The sequence below is a fragment of the Falco rusticolus genome, chromosome 8 (assembly GCF_015220075.1).
Source record: "Falco rusticolus isolate bFalRus1 chromosome 8, bFalRus1.pri, whole genome shotgun sequence".
Lineage (NCBI taxonomy): Eukaryota > Metazoa > Chordata > Aves > Falconiformes > Falconidae > Falco > Falco rusticolus.
This window is the reverse complement of record NC_051194.1, coordinates 64,851,044-64,869,964: the sequence shown is the minus strand read 5'-3', so window position 1 is coordinate 64,869,964 and position 18,921 is coordinate 64,851,044. Positions and strand designations below refer to the sequence as shown.

General features: G+C 43.3%; 2 protein-coding genes across 3 annotated transcripts; one reads left to right on the top strand and one right to left on the bottom strand.

Moving 5' to 3' along the window:
- Nucleotides 1-1,212: 1,212 nt before the first annotated feature.
- On the bottom strand, nt 1,213-7,807 carry MAIP1 (matrix AAA peptidase interacting protein 1). The gene is made up of 5 exons (XM_037398855.1): nt 7,458-7,807; nt 6,169-6,240; nt 4,269-4,395; nt 3,127-3,277; nt 1,213-1,308 (listed from the first exon to the last, which is right to left on the bottom strand). The coding sequence occupies exons 1-5, from the start codon at nt 7,776-7,778 to the stop codon at nt 1,230-1,232; spliced, it is 750 nt and encodes a 249-aa protein (XP_037254752.1). The 5' UTR covers nt 7,779-7,807; the 3' UTR covers nt 1,213-1,229.
- On the top strand, nt 7,751-17,694 carry TYW5 (tRNA-yW synthesizing protein 5). 2 transcript variants are annotated; one of them, XM_037398854.1, is made up of 8 exons: nt 7,995-8,126; nt 8,830-8,984; nt 11,978-12,047; nt 13,261-13,305; nt 13,830-13,967; nt 14,876-14,963; nt 15,463-15,579; nt 17,289-17,694. In XM_037398854.1, exons 1-8 carry the CDS (start codon nt 8,037-8,039, stop codon nt 17,543-17,545), a joined length of 960 nt encoding a protein of 319 aa, XP_037254751.1. In that variant the 5' UTR covers nt 7,995-8,036; the 3' UTR covers nt 17,546-17,694. The 2 variants fall into 2 exon arrangements, with proteins under 2 accessions (XP_037254750.1, XP_037254751.1); XM_037398853.1 differs by lacking the exon at nt 8,830-8,984 and having other exon boundaries at nt 7,751-8,126.
- Nucleotides 17,695-18,921: the final 1,227 nt, after the last annotated feature.

Below are 18,921 nucleotides of genomic sequence, written 5' to 3'. Positions count from 1 at the left end.
CTCTGTCATCGCTAAACTTTGTGATTTGTCGTCTGGACAAACTCCCCATTATAAGGCCAGGTTGCTGCTGCTGTTAAGGCAGAAAAAAACCCCATAATTATTCTGACAATTTTTGTCATAAAAAACTTGATAAACTTTAAACATTCGTCTCATTAAATCACTGCATCAAAAGAGCTGAACTACAGAAAATTTAATTTATACCTTTCAATAACAACTACTGTGAACCACAGTAATTATACTATACACTTTCAAAACACTGCACAGATCTCTGTAACATGCCCACATAGGAAGTTAGCTTTATCTTTAAAGTTGAGATAGGGGATAAAAAAAACAACTTCCTGCAGATCTGCATATAAAAAACCTTAAGCTACTTACACCAGGACTCCCATGTTCCAGAAACAGAGGTAACCTGAAAATTGGGAAATTGGTCAGTTGCAAGATCTAATTTTAATGGCTTACTCATTTCTTCAGCAAGCATTCCAAACAGAGGACTTGATTTAGCTTCACTGTCAGGTCCTCTTTTAAATTTATGTTTTTGACCGATCTTTCTTTCACAAACCTCTAAACTTGGAATTGCCTGTATGTTATTAAATTTAAAGGAATGTTGGGTTTATTTTTCAAAATATATCTATATCTTTGATCCATTTTCCCAGTGCAATGCTAAAAGTTTCTTCTTACTCCAATTCTGTACCAAACACTGATAATGGCTCTAACTTTCTTAATCTCAAATATATTCAAAAGCAAGATTACCTCAAAATGAACTGCTGAGGCTAGACAATCTAAGAAGTCCATCTACCTCTATTTCATCTTGCATATTATTCAGTTATACATTGTATAGTCCCCAGGGAAAAAAGAAACACAGGAAAATACCTCAGAAGGGCCACCAGCCATGAAAGTGTTGTTTATCCTCAAGTAGTACCATTCCTTCTCAGAATTTAAGAAGTCAACATACCCATAATACTGGCCTGCATGAAACTGTGCTGTGTAAATGCCTTGGATGAGCATTAGTATCAATTAAACTTGTACTAGCCTGTTCCAGGGGAAAGGCTTTATTGTAATGCTGCAGCATACTGTAAGTTTCAAAAACAATTTTGGGAAATCAAATATATAAAATTCATCCCTCTTTTGGAGAAGGCAGAAGGGGGGGGGCAGGGGAAGACCAAAAAAGCACCTGGTATTTGTTACATCGGAACATTTACAATGACACATAAAAAGACTGTAAAAGGTATTTATTCTAATAGCCTTGGATGTTCAATCCGTGTAATTGTCCAGTCTGGTTTTGCTCCTTCTGTAAATTCCCTTTGGAACCTGAAAAAAGAAAGCAAGTGAAGAGTTGTTAAAATTTACTTGATCTCTAAAGAGCTACTAATACCAACAAGAAATCATGAAGAAATTTTTTCAGTTCAAAGCTATTCTTGTAAAGGCTCCTTATACTCTGATGCTTATGCCCCCAAATGGAGGATCAAAATTAATTCTATAGTGTAGTGAGAAACACAGTGCACTGACTTCACACTCTTCCGGTTCAGATCCCACAGACAGGATCAAGCAGCAACAGTGAAGACCCTCACTGCACTCGGTTTTCATAGCATTAACTATGAATATAGCTTTGTGGCAGATCTTCATCTCTAAATAAAGGGTTTCATTTAATGGCACGGTAACTGCATTGTAAAGGGAAATCACATGCTATGCATTCTACCGGAACATTTTCAGTTTTACTGAACTATACTTTCAAACTGAACATATCTTCAGAAATACATCAAACATAAAGCTAACAGTAGTACTGAACCTCCCTGAAAGAAAATTCTACAGTTGTTGGTAAGAAAATGAAAACATCCACCCTCAATTTCAAAGGGTCTTCCTCTTCCTTTTGTAGTCATTAATGCCTTCCTCCCTGAGCAAGTCAGTTTTGACTGCTTGTCATCCAAAGGTAAGTTTAAGCTTCAGGCTGGATATTCATGCTCACAAGTAACCTGCACGTTGCGGACAAGACCAGTATAATCTCATGGCTTTGGAATTACATGCAGATCCACTCCTGGAAACTGTCTTCTCCAGATACCCAAATACTTGTGATGAGGCTTCCAAGGCCCATAGTATCTCTGCCCATTTGCATTTAGGTTAGCACAGTAAATAGCAGAAGGGATGTATACTTGCAAAGATCTCTCTGCTGGGGATTAGGAAGATACTTAGGGCTTTAAAGGGAGGCTCCTGAAGTTAACGGAGCCTCAGAAGCCTCCAACTCTAAGGAAAACGCTGAATTCAGCTAATGGACGGATCCACAAAAATTCATCCAGGCAAAAAGCACTCGTGTCCTCAGAGTTCTTCCTTTGTTTCAGAGCTCCTCTTCAACTAGACCCCATAACTTCTCCATTTCAAATGTGGATGTAGAAATCATTGATTATATTGTATTTCTCACACAAAAATCCTCACTTCTCCTAACTTCTGAGAATGTTATTTTCAGTACATTTTGTCAAATGTGCAGGTATTTCTGCACTGCTCTGACATCCATACACTAACACAGACATTATTTACAAGAATCCCTATGGAAATCTATCTACCTAACATATGCTTTGAGGGCTTGGATCAGAGTGGTGCAAATTATCCAAACACCAGGTGATGCTTGCTTTGTTCTGCCCTTCTGCAGAAAGCATTTGGCTAAATGATTTCCTCTTTCATGAGCTACTTTTTCAGCTAACTGGCTTTTGTGCAGGCAGTGACATCACCACACTTAACTGCTTGGCTTCACTGCATTGCTGCCAGCTGTCCTACAAAAAAATGGGAAACAAGAACTGATATTGGCCTTTTTCCTTAAAGCTGCAGGAGCAGTATAGGGAGGGGTCAGAAACCTCATTCAGTGCTCCAACTATTGCTCTTCCTGATAGAGAAAGAATTCCCATTAATGTCAACACAGAAGCAAGGCAATAACATAATGTCTTTAAGGGGTATTTAAAAAAATGTGGCCCTAGTATCAAAACTGGAAAGCTAGAAGAGAACTAATTTAGAATAAGGTAAATTAAAACATACACAGTTCTGCACTGTCACAGTGTGAAAACTTTCAGTTCCCCAAATCGCTTTCCACACAGCTAGCCCACATATGTGCAGGAAAAATAAAAGGGACAAGAAACTCACTCATAGTTTGCTGTTAGAAGATGTCTTTTTTCTTTTGTGCTTTCATCTCCAAACACAATCTGGAAAACTTTTGCTTCACCCGGTAATTGCTCAGGTAGGTTAGCACCATTCAGATACCAGAAACACATCAGGATGCTGACGAACTTTCTTCCTGTTGGAAATAAATCAAAGCTTAAGGCAGATCTCATTTTTCTCATTGGTCAAATACTCCTATTTGCTACCTAGTGTGTCTTCTAGTGAGACCCTGGAAGAGCAGCTGACTTCAGCCATAAAGAATGCATGATAGAATAATGAGTGATAAAGCTATTTAAAGCCATATTCATGCTGTTTAGCGACAATAAAAATACACTCTGTAGAAAGCTATGTATTTTATCGTGAGTGTTGCGTGACACTGTATGTAGTCAAACCGTATGAAAAAAAGCTGGTTACCACAAGGTCCAAAGCCAACTACTGATACTACAAAAGTATGCAGAGTAGCTGAAACTCAGGAGCAATCTAAGAGAAAAAAATAATAAATCCCTATCTCCCAAAACAGCAAAAAAGCTCACCGGGTCTAACAATTTGAAATGCTCACTAGAAGACCCATGATTAGACTACAAATCATCTCAACTGTGTATGACAGTGAACTGAGCATGTAATGCTGGTATTCAACCAAAAGAAAAACCTGTTTAAGCTCACCACCAGCTTAAAAAAATAATAATCAAGTAACAAAGTATACTCCATGAAAACAGAATAGAAGTGAAGATAGTAAAACTGATTTCATTATCCAGCCTTTGTTATTCTTCTCAGAAGATGTATTTTCATTGCTGAAGCAAACAGCTTTCTCCGTACAGTCAAATAATTGTTGTTGAGTGGTCTGAGATTGCTAAGGACTAACAACGTAAAAATCCGAAACTACAGAAGAGGAGGACTGAGCAAAACCTAAACAAAAGTCAAAACTGTACCTTGACTTATTAACAATAATATCTCAATTTCTGGTTTAAAAGGAAGTCAAGGAATTACATATAGATGAACTATTAGCAGAAAAACAAGGAATGAGAAACAGTACTCAAAAACACATCTGTATGGAGAATGCCTGTTTAGTAGCAAAATCAGGAAATAAGACTGCCCATTGCTGAAACGTTTTAGGATTCTAAACATACCATCATCATCATAGTAAATGCGAACATCTCCTTCTGTTGTGTACATGATTGCATCAATGTCAGCTGCTAAAGCATCCCTGTGGTTGTCTGGGAGCAAAGAAATCTTTTCCTTCAGCACCTGAAGTACCTAAATTCAGAAACAGTCACTTAGTTTCTCATTAGGAAACTGAAGTAACAATCTTTTCTACTGCATTAACAAAATCAGCTATATAGCTAAAACATTTGTATAACATATACAACAGCAGGAGTGAAAAAGCATTGGGAAGCTTGGGCACTCCCAAACCTCAATTCAGCAATATTAAAGAAGATCCATTTACTGTTCAAACCAATGAAAACCAAGTATTTTAAAAAATGTTTAGAAAAGGTACTGTCAAAACAATAGTTACAAAGCAAGGCATGTAAGCCCAGAAAGCACAAGTTAAGCTTGCTTCTACAGTCGTACTTACCCTGCCTTCTCACTGCTGATGTCTTGCTACCTGTATATTCCTTAGCTTTTGATTCAACTGTTTCTTAGTTACCTTTCACACATTTCTTGAAAATCAGTTCCATTACCACTAAGTTTATCTTTGCCATTTTGTGATCCACATTCCCATTTGAAAAAGTTTAAACATTTGCAAATCAGAAAAGACCGAAAAAATCATTGCTCTGGGACTTAGGTTCTGTACTGCACCCACATCCATAGCATTTGAGCATCCTAAGACATACACAGCTCTGTCAAGAAGGGTATGGTGCGTGAACTGAACAGGAAGCGCCACCTCAACACCACATGAGAAAAGACACATCACAAGCAAGGATGAAGCTGTGCAGCACTGATTTTTAGGACACACTCAGTTTTTAGCCTAACTTGGATTGCCATTTTTAAGTAACAAACAGACCCAGAGGTCACATGGAAGCAAGAGGCAATCTTCACTAGAACACACTGGTTTCTAGTACATCTTGCAGGTATAAAATTCACTAGCCAAAGCAACAAGAAAGCCATGTGGTATCACAGCCTCATCCAATACATGCTCTGGCTACATGAGGTCTCTGGACCAATGTTAACCCCATCACCTGAAGAATTTTAAGATGAGCAGAGGAGGAGGAGACGCTCTTTCAAAACAACTACAAGAAACAAACTCACATTTTATTGCTATCTCCACTCAGAGAGAGAAGCCAAGATTGTCCAGTGGGGATGCACTAGAACAGCAGCAAAATTTTTGCTGCAAAGGCATGGGTGGCAATAGAGCTGGCCAAGCTGACATCCAGTAACAAGGCAGACATAGACCTGAAGTATCTCCTCATCTTGACTCTGATGGACCTGCTACCTCCATCCCCTGGGAATGCCAATACAACTTCAGCAATTAAAAATTCATAAAAACCAGAACACACAGCACCGATGTTTAACTAGCCAGGTCAGCCATATCCCTGAGACCATGACACAGGACTGAGACCTTCCAGCTGACACCAGTAACTGGCTGTATGATCTGCTCAGGGGTGGGAATGTATTAGAGCATCAGGGATGAGCACAAACCAGTTCCTTTTTTCATCTGAATTCTGGTGCACAGATCAAAATGTGTCAGCTAGTGCCCACACCAAGAGAGGCATGCAATTCTGCCTGCCATCCAGAACCCACTGCCTTTCGATCATTTCTGGTACACCAGCTACCTTTTTAGCAACTGGTCCTTATGTCCAATGGCAAGAATATGATTTTATGGTTTTTTTTAATACAGGAACTTTAAATTAAGTTTCATGCTTTGAAATGAAAAACAAAAAAGCTGCAGGATGAGCAGCTGCCCTGTTCGGTGTTATGCTGTTTTTCCCACTAAGCCAAACTGGCAGTATATGTAGATAATGACAGGATGAATGTATTTTACATCATAATGGAAAATCAATTGCTAGAATAAGGATGGAAACCATTTACCTCTGCTGATACAAGTTCATCCAGCAGGTCAAGTTTACGCTGAGACAACAGTTTTGAAACAACAGAAAAGGCCTAAAAAAAAAAGAGAGAGAGAAATACATGAACAAATAACACTAAATCAGCTTTTTTTTTTTTCAGACGAATCCATCATGGTGTGACAAGCTACTGAAATATTCCATGATTTAAGATTTCAATGTTTTCAGAGTGTATCACCATTGGAATGGAAACTCTCCAGCATTAAAAACATCCATGCACTGATAAGAATGTAAGGTTTCTTTTCAGTCTCTCATTTAAAGCATCAAACCTTTTGATAACAAGCAATTGAATGCATAGCTTACCTAAAAAAAAAAATTACTGCTATACGAGCTGTTTCTTTTACTGTTTTTGATAATTCAGTTTATATTTTTCCACATAAATATTTTGTTCTACTGCTCCTTTTCCCAGCTCATCTCCTGTTTTCAGGCAAAGCAGAAGCTCTAGTTTTACAAAATTTCTTTCTAAATCTGGCTTAGTTTCTAAACTTCAGGAAACTCGGCTCCCCTTCTCCCCTCAATTTTGCAAGTGCATTTATACAATAATGCCTCTAGGTGTTCAAATAGCGTGCCTGTGAAATGGGGAGTGTTCAGGGCTCGACAGCGAACCAAAATAACACGGCAAAGCAAAACGGACGGTTCTGCACGCATGGCGACCCACTCGGTGTAGGGGTTTTATCTCTTGAGCTGATCTGAAGCGGTTTAACATTCTGCCCGCTACCACCTGGTGCGTCCTTCAGACTTGTTTGGTTTTTAACGTTAAATTCGGTAACTGCAGTTTCAGAGCAGGTAACCCTGTAATTTTTCTGCGATCAGCTGTGAGCTCACCCCCTCTTTGACACACTCCGGCCTGTCGGGATTCATAGATCGTACGCGCCAGCCCCGCGCCCGCCCAGCTTTCACCTCAGGAAAACCAGCTGCGGGGAGGCGCGTTTTCCCGCCAACGCACTTGGGGCACCTCCCCCGCCCCGGCGGGGATGGCGGCACCAGCCCACCTTAACTCGGGAACCGGGGAAAAGCAGCTGAGGAACGCGCACCCCTGGCTGCTCTCCCGGCCCGCTCGGCAGGGGGCCGGAGCCCGCGGTCCTCCCCCGGTCGGCGCAGGGCAGGCGGCTGGCCCGCCGCGGGGCTGGGGGCGGGAAGCGCGGACCCCTCAGGGCGCGGGGAGCCGTTCCGCAGCCAGCTCGCCCGCCGCGCCGACCCCCCTCGCGCCCCAAGGCCCGGCGGGTCAAGCGCCGCCGGCCGCTCGGCTCTCACCTGCTTGGCCCCCCGCGTGAACTCCTCGATGCTGAACTCCTGGTCGAAGTACAGGCGGATGAGCAGGTAGTAGAAGCGGGTGCGGAGCCAGGCGAAGGGGCTGGTGATCCTCACCACCACCACCCGCCGCGCTGGGCCCTCGGGCCCCGGGCCCGGCCCGGCGGTGCTGGCGAAGCGGGCGGCGGGTCGGAGCGGGCGGGGCCCGACCGGCAGCAGCACCGAGGCGGCGGCGGGCTGCGGCGGCGGGACCCGGGCCGCCCCCGGCGCTGCCAGAGCGCGGGCGAGCCAGCGGCCGCAGCCCAGAGCCGCGCGTAGCGCCATGGCGGCCACTGGCGCCCGCCCCGTCCCGCCGCGGCTACGGTCCCGCGGGAAACGGGGCCTACGCCGCTCGTTCCCTCACGGTGGGGCGGGCGCGGGGGCTCGGCGGCCTGCGGCGGCGGGCGCGCCGGCCCAGAGGAGCGCGGGGGCAGCGTCCTGGCGGTGGGGGGAGCCGCCAGCCCGGGGCCGCGCTCGGCAGGGGGAGCGGGAACGCTGCTGCACCAGCTGCGCTTTCCGGCGGGCGGGGGCGCCGTGGCGGCCATGGAGGCGCGGGGGTCGGCCGTGGCGGTGCCGGTGGCGCGGCTGGCCGAGGCGGCGCGGGAGCAGTTCCTGCGGGACCTCTATCCCCGGGTAGGGCCGGGGGGGCGGCGGTGCGAGCGGGTCCCGGCTGGAGCGGGGCTGCAGGGGAAGGCCGGGCCCCCGGGCCGTGCCGGGCGGGCTCGGGCCTCCCCTGCGCGCGGGAGCGAGTGCCAGCTGCCCGCGAACGCGCCCCGCGCTGCCGGCAGGCCCTGGCCCGCGGCTGGGCTGAGGGGCCTGGCTGTGGCTGCCGCCGCGGCTCCCCTTTTCATTCGCGGCTCCGGTCCGGAGCAGAAGCGCCTTTACGCTGCTCTGGGCGGGCGGGCGCTGGGTCCGACCCGATGGCGGCCGCGTACGTGGAGCGGCCTCAGTGCAGGCGCAGGGAGGTCCTGCCGTGGGGCGCCGACTGCCCCCGGGCCGGCTGGCGGCGGGGCCGGGCCGCATGCCCGCACCCCCCGCCGCATGCCCGCACCCCGCCCTCGGCCCCGGCCCGGAGCCTGCTCCCCACGGGCCCCGCCGTCCCCCGGCCACCGCCCACGGGCGCCGCCGGCCGCCGTCCCACGGGCCGGACTTGCGGTTCGCACTGCGGTTGGTGGCCGGCGCAGCCGGTGTGACTGTGTAGCGGGCCCCGGCACTCTGCTGACTTGTTTGCATGTACTTGGTCTGAAAAACTAACTATGGGGTTTTCTTCCACTGGATGCTGTGATCATTTCACAGTTTAATTACATATTTTGGGGTTGGGTTTTTTTCTGCCTAGAGAAAGCCGACAGTGCTGAAAGGCGTGGACCTGGGTGCTTGCACAACGAAATGGACAGTAGATTACTTGAGCCAAGCCGAAGGATCTAAACAAGTAAAGATTCATGTTTCTGCAGTGCCCCAGATGGATTTCCTCAGTAAGAACTTTGTGTATAGGTACTTCATGCCAAGGCTTATTCTATTTTAAAGGCACCTGCTTATAACTTTCAGACATACAGTGCATCTGTTTGAAGCTGAGGGTGGGAATATGAAGATGCTATGTGAAAAATGTAGATTACGTAGCAAAGCACTGTGCTTGATTTCCCCCTCTTTGCATTCCACAAATATCTCAACACCCTGAATAAACACTCCAAGGGTGAAAGGAGGGGCCAAACAGGGCCTCAAAAGTGAGACAGCGTGAAGAAGCGTTATAGAGATATTTTCACCGAGCACTCTTGTAGGAATCCGGAGCGTGGCATTTGCTGGCATTAATTAAAAAAAGCAATCCAAACCCCCTTTATACTAGTTGATACGCTGTTTTGTTCTAGTGCTGTTCTGTTCCATGTTATTGAACAATGCTAATTTCTGACCATGTGTGTGAACCTCTGTATGATGGCCTGTGGCCAGCATGCTACTCCTCTCTAGGAGGGATGTTACTAATTAAAACAAGGCTCCTTCCTAAGTTAGCATGTGCAGTTCTCAAAATGTTCAAACTACTGGATACTGCACGTTTCACCAGGTCTTTAATCTTGATGTGGGTCACATAAACTCTTGATCTCTTTCTGAAGTTCCTTTCGTGTAGCTGCCAGAATGTTTCTTGAGAGTTCATCTAATCTCAGTCGTAGTGTTCTTCAAAGGTAAATGCCTTTATTTTAGTTACAGTTTGCTTTCCCTAAGTGGAAGCATGATGTGTTCAGTCTGTTAAACTTCTAAGCAGGCAGAAGCATATGCTCTTATGTGTAAACAAGCTACAAGTCTCTAAGTGGAGCCTGTTGTTCATGGGAAAATCCACCTTATAATCATATTATATTCCACTTGTTGCATAATGAACTTTTGAGGTCATACTTGAATGACTTTGTCTTATCTCCATGTTTTCTTTTTCCTGCTCTATTTTGTTTCTTTTCATAATATCTCTTTAATATGTGAGTTCCCATAGAGCTGATCCAGCGTGCTAGTTTTAGCAGGTTTGTAGACAGTCATGTGGAGGTGCTCTGGTGGCACTTCATTAGAGCAGGTGTTAGTATAGCTTTGACCCTCTCCACAGCAAGCCCCTTATTCTAACATGAAGGGAGAATAAGTAGAACTGAAAAAATAGAAACACTGAGGACTTGACATGAAGTCCCATGAGTTTCAACTGGTGCCTCTGAGTAGTACTGCAGTCCTGTTGTAAGTTGCATGCTCCTACCCTTGTCTTTATGTTGGTTCTGGAACTCATTCAGCTGTGTGGTGATGTGCTGCAGAAATCTGAATGTTTTTCTGCTGTTTTAGCTTTGCAAGCAGGTTCACCGTGAGGTCAGATGAGCGCCAGTGCTAGCATAAGGGAGGAGATGGGATGATTAGGGTAGGCAGCAGGGGCAGAGCTGTGGCAGCGCCAGCATGTGTCAGTTTAAGCTCTCGAGGAGCTGTGCCCTCACTTTCTCCTCAGTAGCAAATGTAAATAAGCATGATACAACAGTTCATCTTATTGAAGTTGGACTCAATTAAAGGGCTGGGTTTTGCTTCGTTGGTTTTAGATTGGCTTCACAGGTGGTGGTGTTTGACTGTTACAAGCAAGCCTAAAATGTTTAAAGAAGTGGTCTAAGTACTGTCAGATGTAGGTCACGTTCTGGTATAAGGGATAACAGGATCATGCAAAATCTTGCTTGAGGATAGCTTCTTCTTAACCCTGGATATGTGGTGGTTGCTCTGAAATTTGATGTTTACTTGCAATATATTTGTTATCCGGTGATACTTCATTTGAGATGGTGAATTGAATGAACATGACATTGACTCCATAACATAATATTTTTAACAACGAATACATGTCCTGTTACACTTGTGCTTGGTTTTCCATTCAGCCATCAACTGATGCCAAAATCTGTAATCTTTACAGAAAGCTCCCATTACTTAAATAAATGTGCCACACTTTCATTGACTTCAGAGGTCCAGGCTATAATGCCCAGTGATTCTTTTTGAATCTTCTGAAGTTGTTTAACAAATTCAAGGAAAACTATAAAATAACACTTGAAAACACCAAGATTCCTGTGTTTTTCTCAGCTGAGGTAGAATATATTTTAAAAGATATAAAATCAGGTAACAAATAAATTTTACAGATCTACAAATGAAGATAGGTATCTGTGTTCATGCACAAATTTATAGCAAAAAATGCATAGGCACAAACATACGTATATCACCTGCAATAATTTTCTGGCTGCTGAGCTTTCTGCACATTTATAAATATGTACTGTAAACAAGCCTAAAAATGACACACTGTTAGAGAAATAGTCTAAGCAAGTATTGTTGGGCATTGGCTGCAGTTTGAGTCTTAACTTGACCATGAAGTAATTTCTCGCGCTGTGACTCAAACCATTCAGACCTCTTAAGCTCAAGAAGGAATCTTATCAAAGTGCATGAAGAGCTAACAGAGGGGTAAAGAAGATGGAGCCACACTCTATTTGGTGGTTCACAGTGACAGGACAAGAAGCAACGGGCACAAGCTTAAATACAGGAAATTCTAACTGTTTAATCCACACACACACTTCTACCGTGAGGGTGGTCAAACAATGGAACAGGCTGCCCAGAGAGGATGGAGTCTCCATCCATACAAAGCCCAGCTGGATGCTGTCCTAGTTGACGCTGCTCTTGGCAAGGGGGTTGGACTGGAGGATCTCCAAAGGTGCCTACCAGCCTCAGCAATTATATGATTCTGTTTGGGTATACACTGGAACAATTTATGAAAGCAGAGAGGTTTGTAAGTGTAGGATTTCTATCTCTGTAGAACTCTTCAAACATCTACAGCAAACACTGATTAGTCACCATGTTAAATGAATATTAAAAAAAAAATAATAGAGCAGTGTATTGCATCTTCAGTTATACTAGCATAGTAAGGGAGCTTATGATTTTAAACCTGCCGTTTAGACCATGTGTCGTTACATTGATTCACTCTATAAATTTAAATATTTGTATTTCAGAACTCTGCCTTTTGATGTATTTGTACGAAGAGCAGCTGAAGTCAAACACAAGGAGTACTTCCTTTCTGAGGTAGCTTCCTAAGTGTTAAGGTTTCTTCTGTTGGTTATTTTGCCAGTATATGGAGGGGAAGATGATGATTTGTAATTTAAAATTTTGCTCTGGTAAAGCACTTGATCTGAGGCTTAGCTGTTTTGTGTAGCTTTGGAGCTGAGGGGAAAAAAGTGGGGAGAAGTAATTGTTCTTGGAAGTTGGTTTTTTGTGTGCATGGTGTGGTTCACTTTAGTCATCCTGTTTCTGTTAACCAAAACTGCCTACATGAGCAAAAATTTCAGCATAAAATTTAGAAATCAAACCTTGCTTTAGAATACTTAAAGGGGGTTATAAGAAAGATGGGGATGGACTTTTTAGTAGGGCCTGTAGCAATAGGACAAGAGGTAGTGGTTTTAAACTAAAAGTGGGTAGATTTAGGTTAGACATAAGGAAGAAATTATTCACAGTGAGGGCGGCGAGGCGCTGGCACAGGCTGCCCAGAGCAGCTGTGGGTGCCCCGTCCCTGGGAGGGTTCAAGGCCAGGCTGGACGGGGCTGGGAGCACCCTGCTCTAGTGGAAGGTCTCCCTGCCCAGGGCAGGGGGGTGGGACTAGGTGGTCTTCAAGGTCCCTTCTGACCCAAATGGCTCGATGGTTTTATCTGTGATCATTAATGTGTTTTGCAAAAAAGTGTCATGAAGCTATTTCAGGGTTTGGTTACACGTGCTATCAAAATACAACACAGATTTATTGTGATACAATTTGTGAGTAGCAAACATGTGGCTATCTTTATGAATCAGTGTTCAAACCAGGGATTTTTCAGGTTATCATGATTAGGAAGTAAATGGTTTTGAATGCAGACCTGCTTTTTACCTTTAATGCTACGTAGGGTGCTGTAAGTTTTGAAGACAATTGAAATAGCTTCCTGCATCAGTTTTGTGAAGAACTTAAATGACAATCTGCATTTGCTTTCAATCTGTTCCAGCAACGGTGAAGCAGCTGACAAGCCTCGCTCCGTAGTGTTAGTTTAACATACTTCTCTCGGTTCTGGAGATGAACAGCAGGGAGCAGTAGAGTAAAGGCAGTGTAACAGCAGCTGATTCTGTAAATGCCATCTATTCGTATGTATTTTAATGAAGCCCTGCATTAGATGAAGGAAAAAATACAGGCTCTTTGTTTAAGTGTGTTTTTAATTCTTCTTAAAAATACCCAAACAAACCAATCAAAACAGTTCTCGTTTTGTGCCGCCCTCAGGATGAGAAGTACTACTTGCGATCAGTGGGTGAAGATGCTAGGAAGGTGAGTTACTTGAGATTGCAAATGTTCTAACATTGTCAAGTTGCAGTTCAGGAATATTTTTAAAAGCCTGTCATCATCTGCTGGCGGTGTACTACAGGCATACAACTTGTTTATGGTCATTTAGCCTGTGCATCTGACTAGATTTAGGTCAGCATATTTAAAACTAAGTGTCTAAAGTAGTTGCTGTTACACGAGGGCTTGGCTGATCACTGAAGAGTACATTACTCAGCTCCCATTCTTTAGCTTTCATTGTAAACTAATGATGATGATCTCTTGCTCCTTCAGTGGGATATGTAGCTGCTCTGCTTCAAAGCAGCTCTGGCTGTTCTTATTAATATCGTTGACAAAGTCAGTGCTGAAAGGGTAATGATCAAAAAGCATTGCTATTTTCAGCTGTTCACCAATGCTGAAATTCTGGCCCTGTGAAATTCCCACCATGAGTGGTGGGAAATGATAGTGAAGTACTCCCTTTATTGAATGTGCATATATGGTTCTCTCTGAGAGTTACATCCTTTTTGTTTCAGGATATTGCAGATATCAGAAAGCAGTTTCCTGTTTTGGCAGAAGATATTCACATTCCAGAGTATTTTGAGAAGGAACAATTTTTCTCTAGCATCTTCCGCATCAGCTCAGCTGGATTACAGTTATGGACACATTACGATGTAGGTAACATGTTTAGCATAAAATGTTGCTTATTATTGAGATATTAAGATGCCAATATCTGACAAAGATCAGTTAATGACAGACTTCATATACTTTGGAATAGTGAAATGAATCACATTTGCTGGTACAGTGAATGTTAAATAGATGTGTTGTGTGGGCATAATATCTTACTGGTTTTGTGTCTAGTTCCATGCTTGTAAGATTAAATGATGTTTGATTCTCTCACACAAACCCCTTTTGGTTTTTTTTACTGATTTGCGTTCCAGTTAAAAATCTGAAATACGGTAACTTTCAACACTTTCATCTTCAACATTACTTGCATTTTTTTATTCTGATGGCCGTATTTTTGGTAATTGTACAATGATCATGATGGTCTGTTGCTGCAGTGTGGTAGATTCCAAATAAGATTGTCTTCTAACGTTATGGTGTAATTCTGAATAAATTTATTTTTAAGAAAAATAGGTTTTTGCATTATAATGAGGAAAAAGAATCCTTCATGAATAAAGTCAGCAAAATGAGGCCAGGGTAACACTGAAAAAGAAAAGTAATGCCAAATGTATTTTGTATTATATTTTGCTGGTTTATGTGTCTGAAGTGTGGTATGTCTTTGTGTTTTAACATGGAAGAACTTGATTCCTTTTTCAGGAAAACAATAAAGTTGTTGGAAAGCAGTATGTGCTATATTTCCAGCTATACTGTTTGTCAAGAATGTGCAGCTAAGGGGGTAAAGTAGCTCATGTTCTTGAGTTTTATAGATTAACTAGGTGTGGAAGCTCTTTTAGCTAATTCTTAACATGTGAAGGTTTTAATAATGCCCTCTTTAATCTGATGATATTTTAGATTGGTTGCAGCCTATGTATTAATTCTTAACTCTTGGCTGACACTTCTCTCACTGTGCTTATTCCAGGTAATGGATAACTTCTTAATCCAAGTAACAGGGAAAAAACGAGTTGTTTTGTATAGTCCTCGAGATGCACCCTATTTATATTTATCAGGTATGCATGTCATATATGTGTAGTTCAGAGCTGGATGATCGTGGTTGCCTTCCCAGCTCACAAAATCACTTGACAGACAGCTTGATGTAAGAGAAGTCATTTGGTCCCTTAACTGGTTCTGTTTTGCCTTAGCCACAGCTAATCATTTCAGCGGGGCAGGTTAGGAGGTGTGCCAAGGAGCACAGCAGCTTTGCCTGGTTCTGTTTGCAGCACCTAACTGTGTAGGAGTAGCATTCTCTCTGGACTCAGAATGGTGTTTTCGATGTCAGGGGAAGTGTCTTTTAATGTTATTAAGGCTGTGGTTACAGGAGCAGTACAGGCAACAGGAGAGAGCATGTCTTTTCAGTAAGTGAGGAGTGCCAGCTTTTAGAAGAATTACAGAACAATAAACCAGTATTAAATTTGATTCGGTAACTGCCATTTCCAGCAATGTGATAATGCTTTGTTACTGTTGGAAGCGTAGGGACGTTTTATTCATTACTATTGAAAACCTTCCTAGGTACTAAGTCAGAGGTGCTGGATGTGGATAACCCAGACTTACAGAAATACCCACTTTTTGTGAAGGCCAGGCGCTATGAATGTGTTCTGGAAGCAGGAGACGTGTTGTTTATTCCAGGTAAGTAACAGTTCCTGACCACCTTGTGTTTTTAAAGTTTTCTTTGCAAATTTATCATTTCCGGGGATGGTAAGAGGTGACTAAAGCATTTCTGTGTTAAAAGTAGGAGCATCTAAAGACATTGGCAAAACTTGTGTGCTTCTTCCAACTGTACTAATTAGCCTAATAAAAGGTGTTATGTCTACAAATCTTTACTTCCCTCAAGATTATACCTTGTGCTTCTGAATTTGTGTCTTAATAGATCAGCATTTTAAACTCATCTCATGAAATCTGAAATTACTTCAGTGACCTGAGTTTCCTAATGACAGAATTGGAGCGAAGCACTGTTTCTGTTCTTCTGTAGCTCTGGCACTTAAGAACTGAGGCATGAGATTTGATGAGAGTTATGGATGGTGGAGTTACCGGACCTTCTAGAACTTTATAATTGCCTTTGGGGAATGGAAAGACAAATCCTAATAATTTTTTTGCACAAGCAGAAAATATTAAAGCTGCTTCCTAGGCTGAGATGACAAAATTTTGGTGATCAGGGAAAGGCATGTGAATTACTCCTGTTTTTAACTAATCCTACTTGTTACTAATTTTTTATTTTAAGTTGTCATGAGCTTGTGGCAGATACTTATTCTGCAGCTTTTCATATTACCTGGGCAGTATAAATAGGCCAGTGAACAAGAGGGCAGTTGGTTTTTAGGAAGTTTTGAAATAGATTCTTAGCCTTGGATGCATTACTTAATTTTGCACTTGCCATTTGTGTTGTTTTCTATAGAACAGCCTTTTGGTCACAGTTAGTGAAAGGCGTGTCACACTTGCTAATGGCAGCACACCTAATTTCTGGTTTGTTCTGTGCAGTACAGGTACTAGTTTGCCTTTGCCAGTAGGTGTGCTGGTCCAGACTCAGCACTCTCTTCTTAAGAATGACTGGGGAGTGTAGGGATTTTTGAGAGTAGAGAATGTGCTAGCTTTGTCAGCCTTCTGGAATGCATAACACTGAAAAAAGGAGATGTTCTTTGAGAAATGTGTGTGGTTATTCTGGAGAAGGTAGAAGCAGCCCCTTTTCCTAACCTGAAGGAAACATCTTGTTTGTTTCTTAGAAAAAGCTTTTCTATATCTTCAGCACATACAAGCAAATAAGCTGCTATAAACACGGCATTCGGTCTTTTAGCTTAAAATTGAAATAGGGTAAATACACCATATTAAACTTATTTTTTACATGTACTTGAGGAGGCAGAAATGTCTTTGCTCCCTTACCACAACTATGATGATTCAATTGAAAAGCCTCATGACTTCACTATGAAAAGATTGGCAACTTGGATTGTCTGTTGCTGGTGATTTACATCAACGCTTGGACAATGCGTGCAAGGTTAGGGACTAAATCTGTGAAAACAGATCTCTGTGTTCAGAGTAGAGATGAGTGAGGTGAATGGGGAGGATGTCTGCATGTGCCTATTGTTTGCTTATGTTTCAGTATCTCTTTAAACTTCAGCAGTTGTTACTTTTCTGTGAAGTTACGGATTGACGTAAACATCTTGAAGAACTTCTGAAGTCTGGCACAGTGCAATATGTTTGGGGGAGAATATTTATAACTAAACAAAACATACAGTAGTTGTGGCTCTTCCTCAACTAGATTTGGTTTGGGCGATTCTGACACTTGTTAGGAGTCACGTGGACGTTTCAGATAGAATGTCTAAAATGAAAATTACTTATTTCTACAGCTCTGTGGTTCCACAGTGTAATTTCTGAAGAATTTGGAGTGGCAGTGAATGTCTTTTGGAAGCACCTTCCTGCTGAGTCCTATGATAAGAGTGACGCTTACGGAAATAAAGATCCCATGGCAGCCTCTAGAGCTTTACAGATCTTGGACAGGGCCTTGAAAACGCTTGAAGAGCTACCTGAAGAATATAGGGATTTTTATGCTCGGAGAATGGTGTTACGCATCCAAGAAAAAGCCTACAGGAATGACTGCGGATAAAGTAACACATTGTAATTCGGCAGGCTCCTGTGAAAGTAGAAAGTTGTATGTGAATATGGAAACTGTCCATGTGTACATACATACGCTTTCTGTAAGACTTGTAAACTTTGTTACAGATCAATGTTTATCAATATAGCTTTTATCTTGTAGGTTTTGTTCTTGTTGTTCTTCCTGTGCAGTGAGTGTGCCATCTGCGTTGATGCAGGGATGGTCTCTCCCACGCCAAGGTGTGCATTTGCAGTGCCTGTACGTACAACTCTCCTCTTTGGAGTGTTCTACTTCACTGTTCCGAACAGAAGTTTCGGTATCTGGGCTGGGCTGACAACATGTACGCTTACTGCACATCTTCCTGAACACTGCCTCGTTTACTGAAGTTTCAGGAAGCCACAGCAGTCTCTGAGGAGGCCCCAGAAAGCCACTATGGTGGTGGTGGTTTCTCCTGGAGTAAGTAATAGCCTGGTAATGGGGGGGTGGGGTGTGTCTGCTCCCTGTGGTGGTGACACGGAGGGTGGGCAAGGTGGAGCTTAGAGCCATGCGGCAGATGTACCCCTGCCTGGGCTGCGTAACATGTGAGGCAGCAAAAGCAAACCTTGTGCCAGGGCAGCGCTGCTGTTCCTGCAGCTGTGAAATGCTTGCAACTCGTGCCCACAAATCCATCCAGCTACAGTCCCAGATGCTGAAGTTCATCCTTCGGGAGTAGATGTAGGCTCTGTTTGGAGCAGTGTTTGAGGCTTTATGATTTTGAGTGCTAATGCTACTGCGTGAAAGGGGGTTGCATTGTGCCTTTTGGGCTGGAGCCTTTTGTACAGGTGTTGTAGGTGGTCACCTTTCAGCAGGTTGCAGTGCTTACAGAGGCCTTGTGAAATAAAGACGGGCACCTTGCAGGAAAGACAGGTGGTCCCTGTCCCTTGGAAATCCCTCCAATGTTACTACTTGTGCTGCTTGGGGAATGCAGTGTTTATCTGACTTAGGTCAGTCTGTTACTTCTAGTGGTATCTTTTGAGGCCTGTAACTTGTTGAAAGTTCTTAGACTAAATAGATATGTGGTGTTATTAGAGTGCTGGAAAATCCTTCTCCAGAAGAGCAGACGATTGCAATACTGTGCAGATTATTCTTCTAAACCTGTTCTTCTTGGCAGTTCATCGCAGTAAAAATAGTCTGCTACCATGTGAGTGGGCACCCGGCCACCTCAGTGAATAGGGATGAATGGAGCCAGCCAAGCGATTCTGATGAGCATCATTGTACGTTCCGAGGGCAGAATTTAAATTTGGGATCACAAATAGGTCTCCCAAAATTTTTGTTCAAAAACGAACAAGGATTGCTTGTGCATGCTCCTGAGGCAGGCTCCCGGTCTCTGTTCGGCTGGGGAAGCCTCT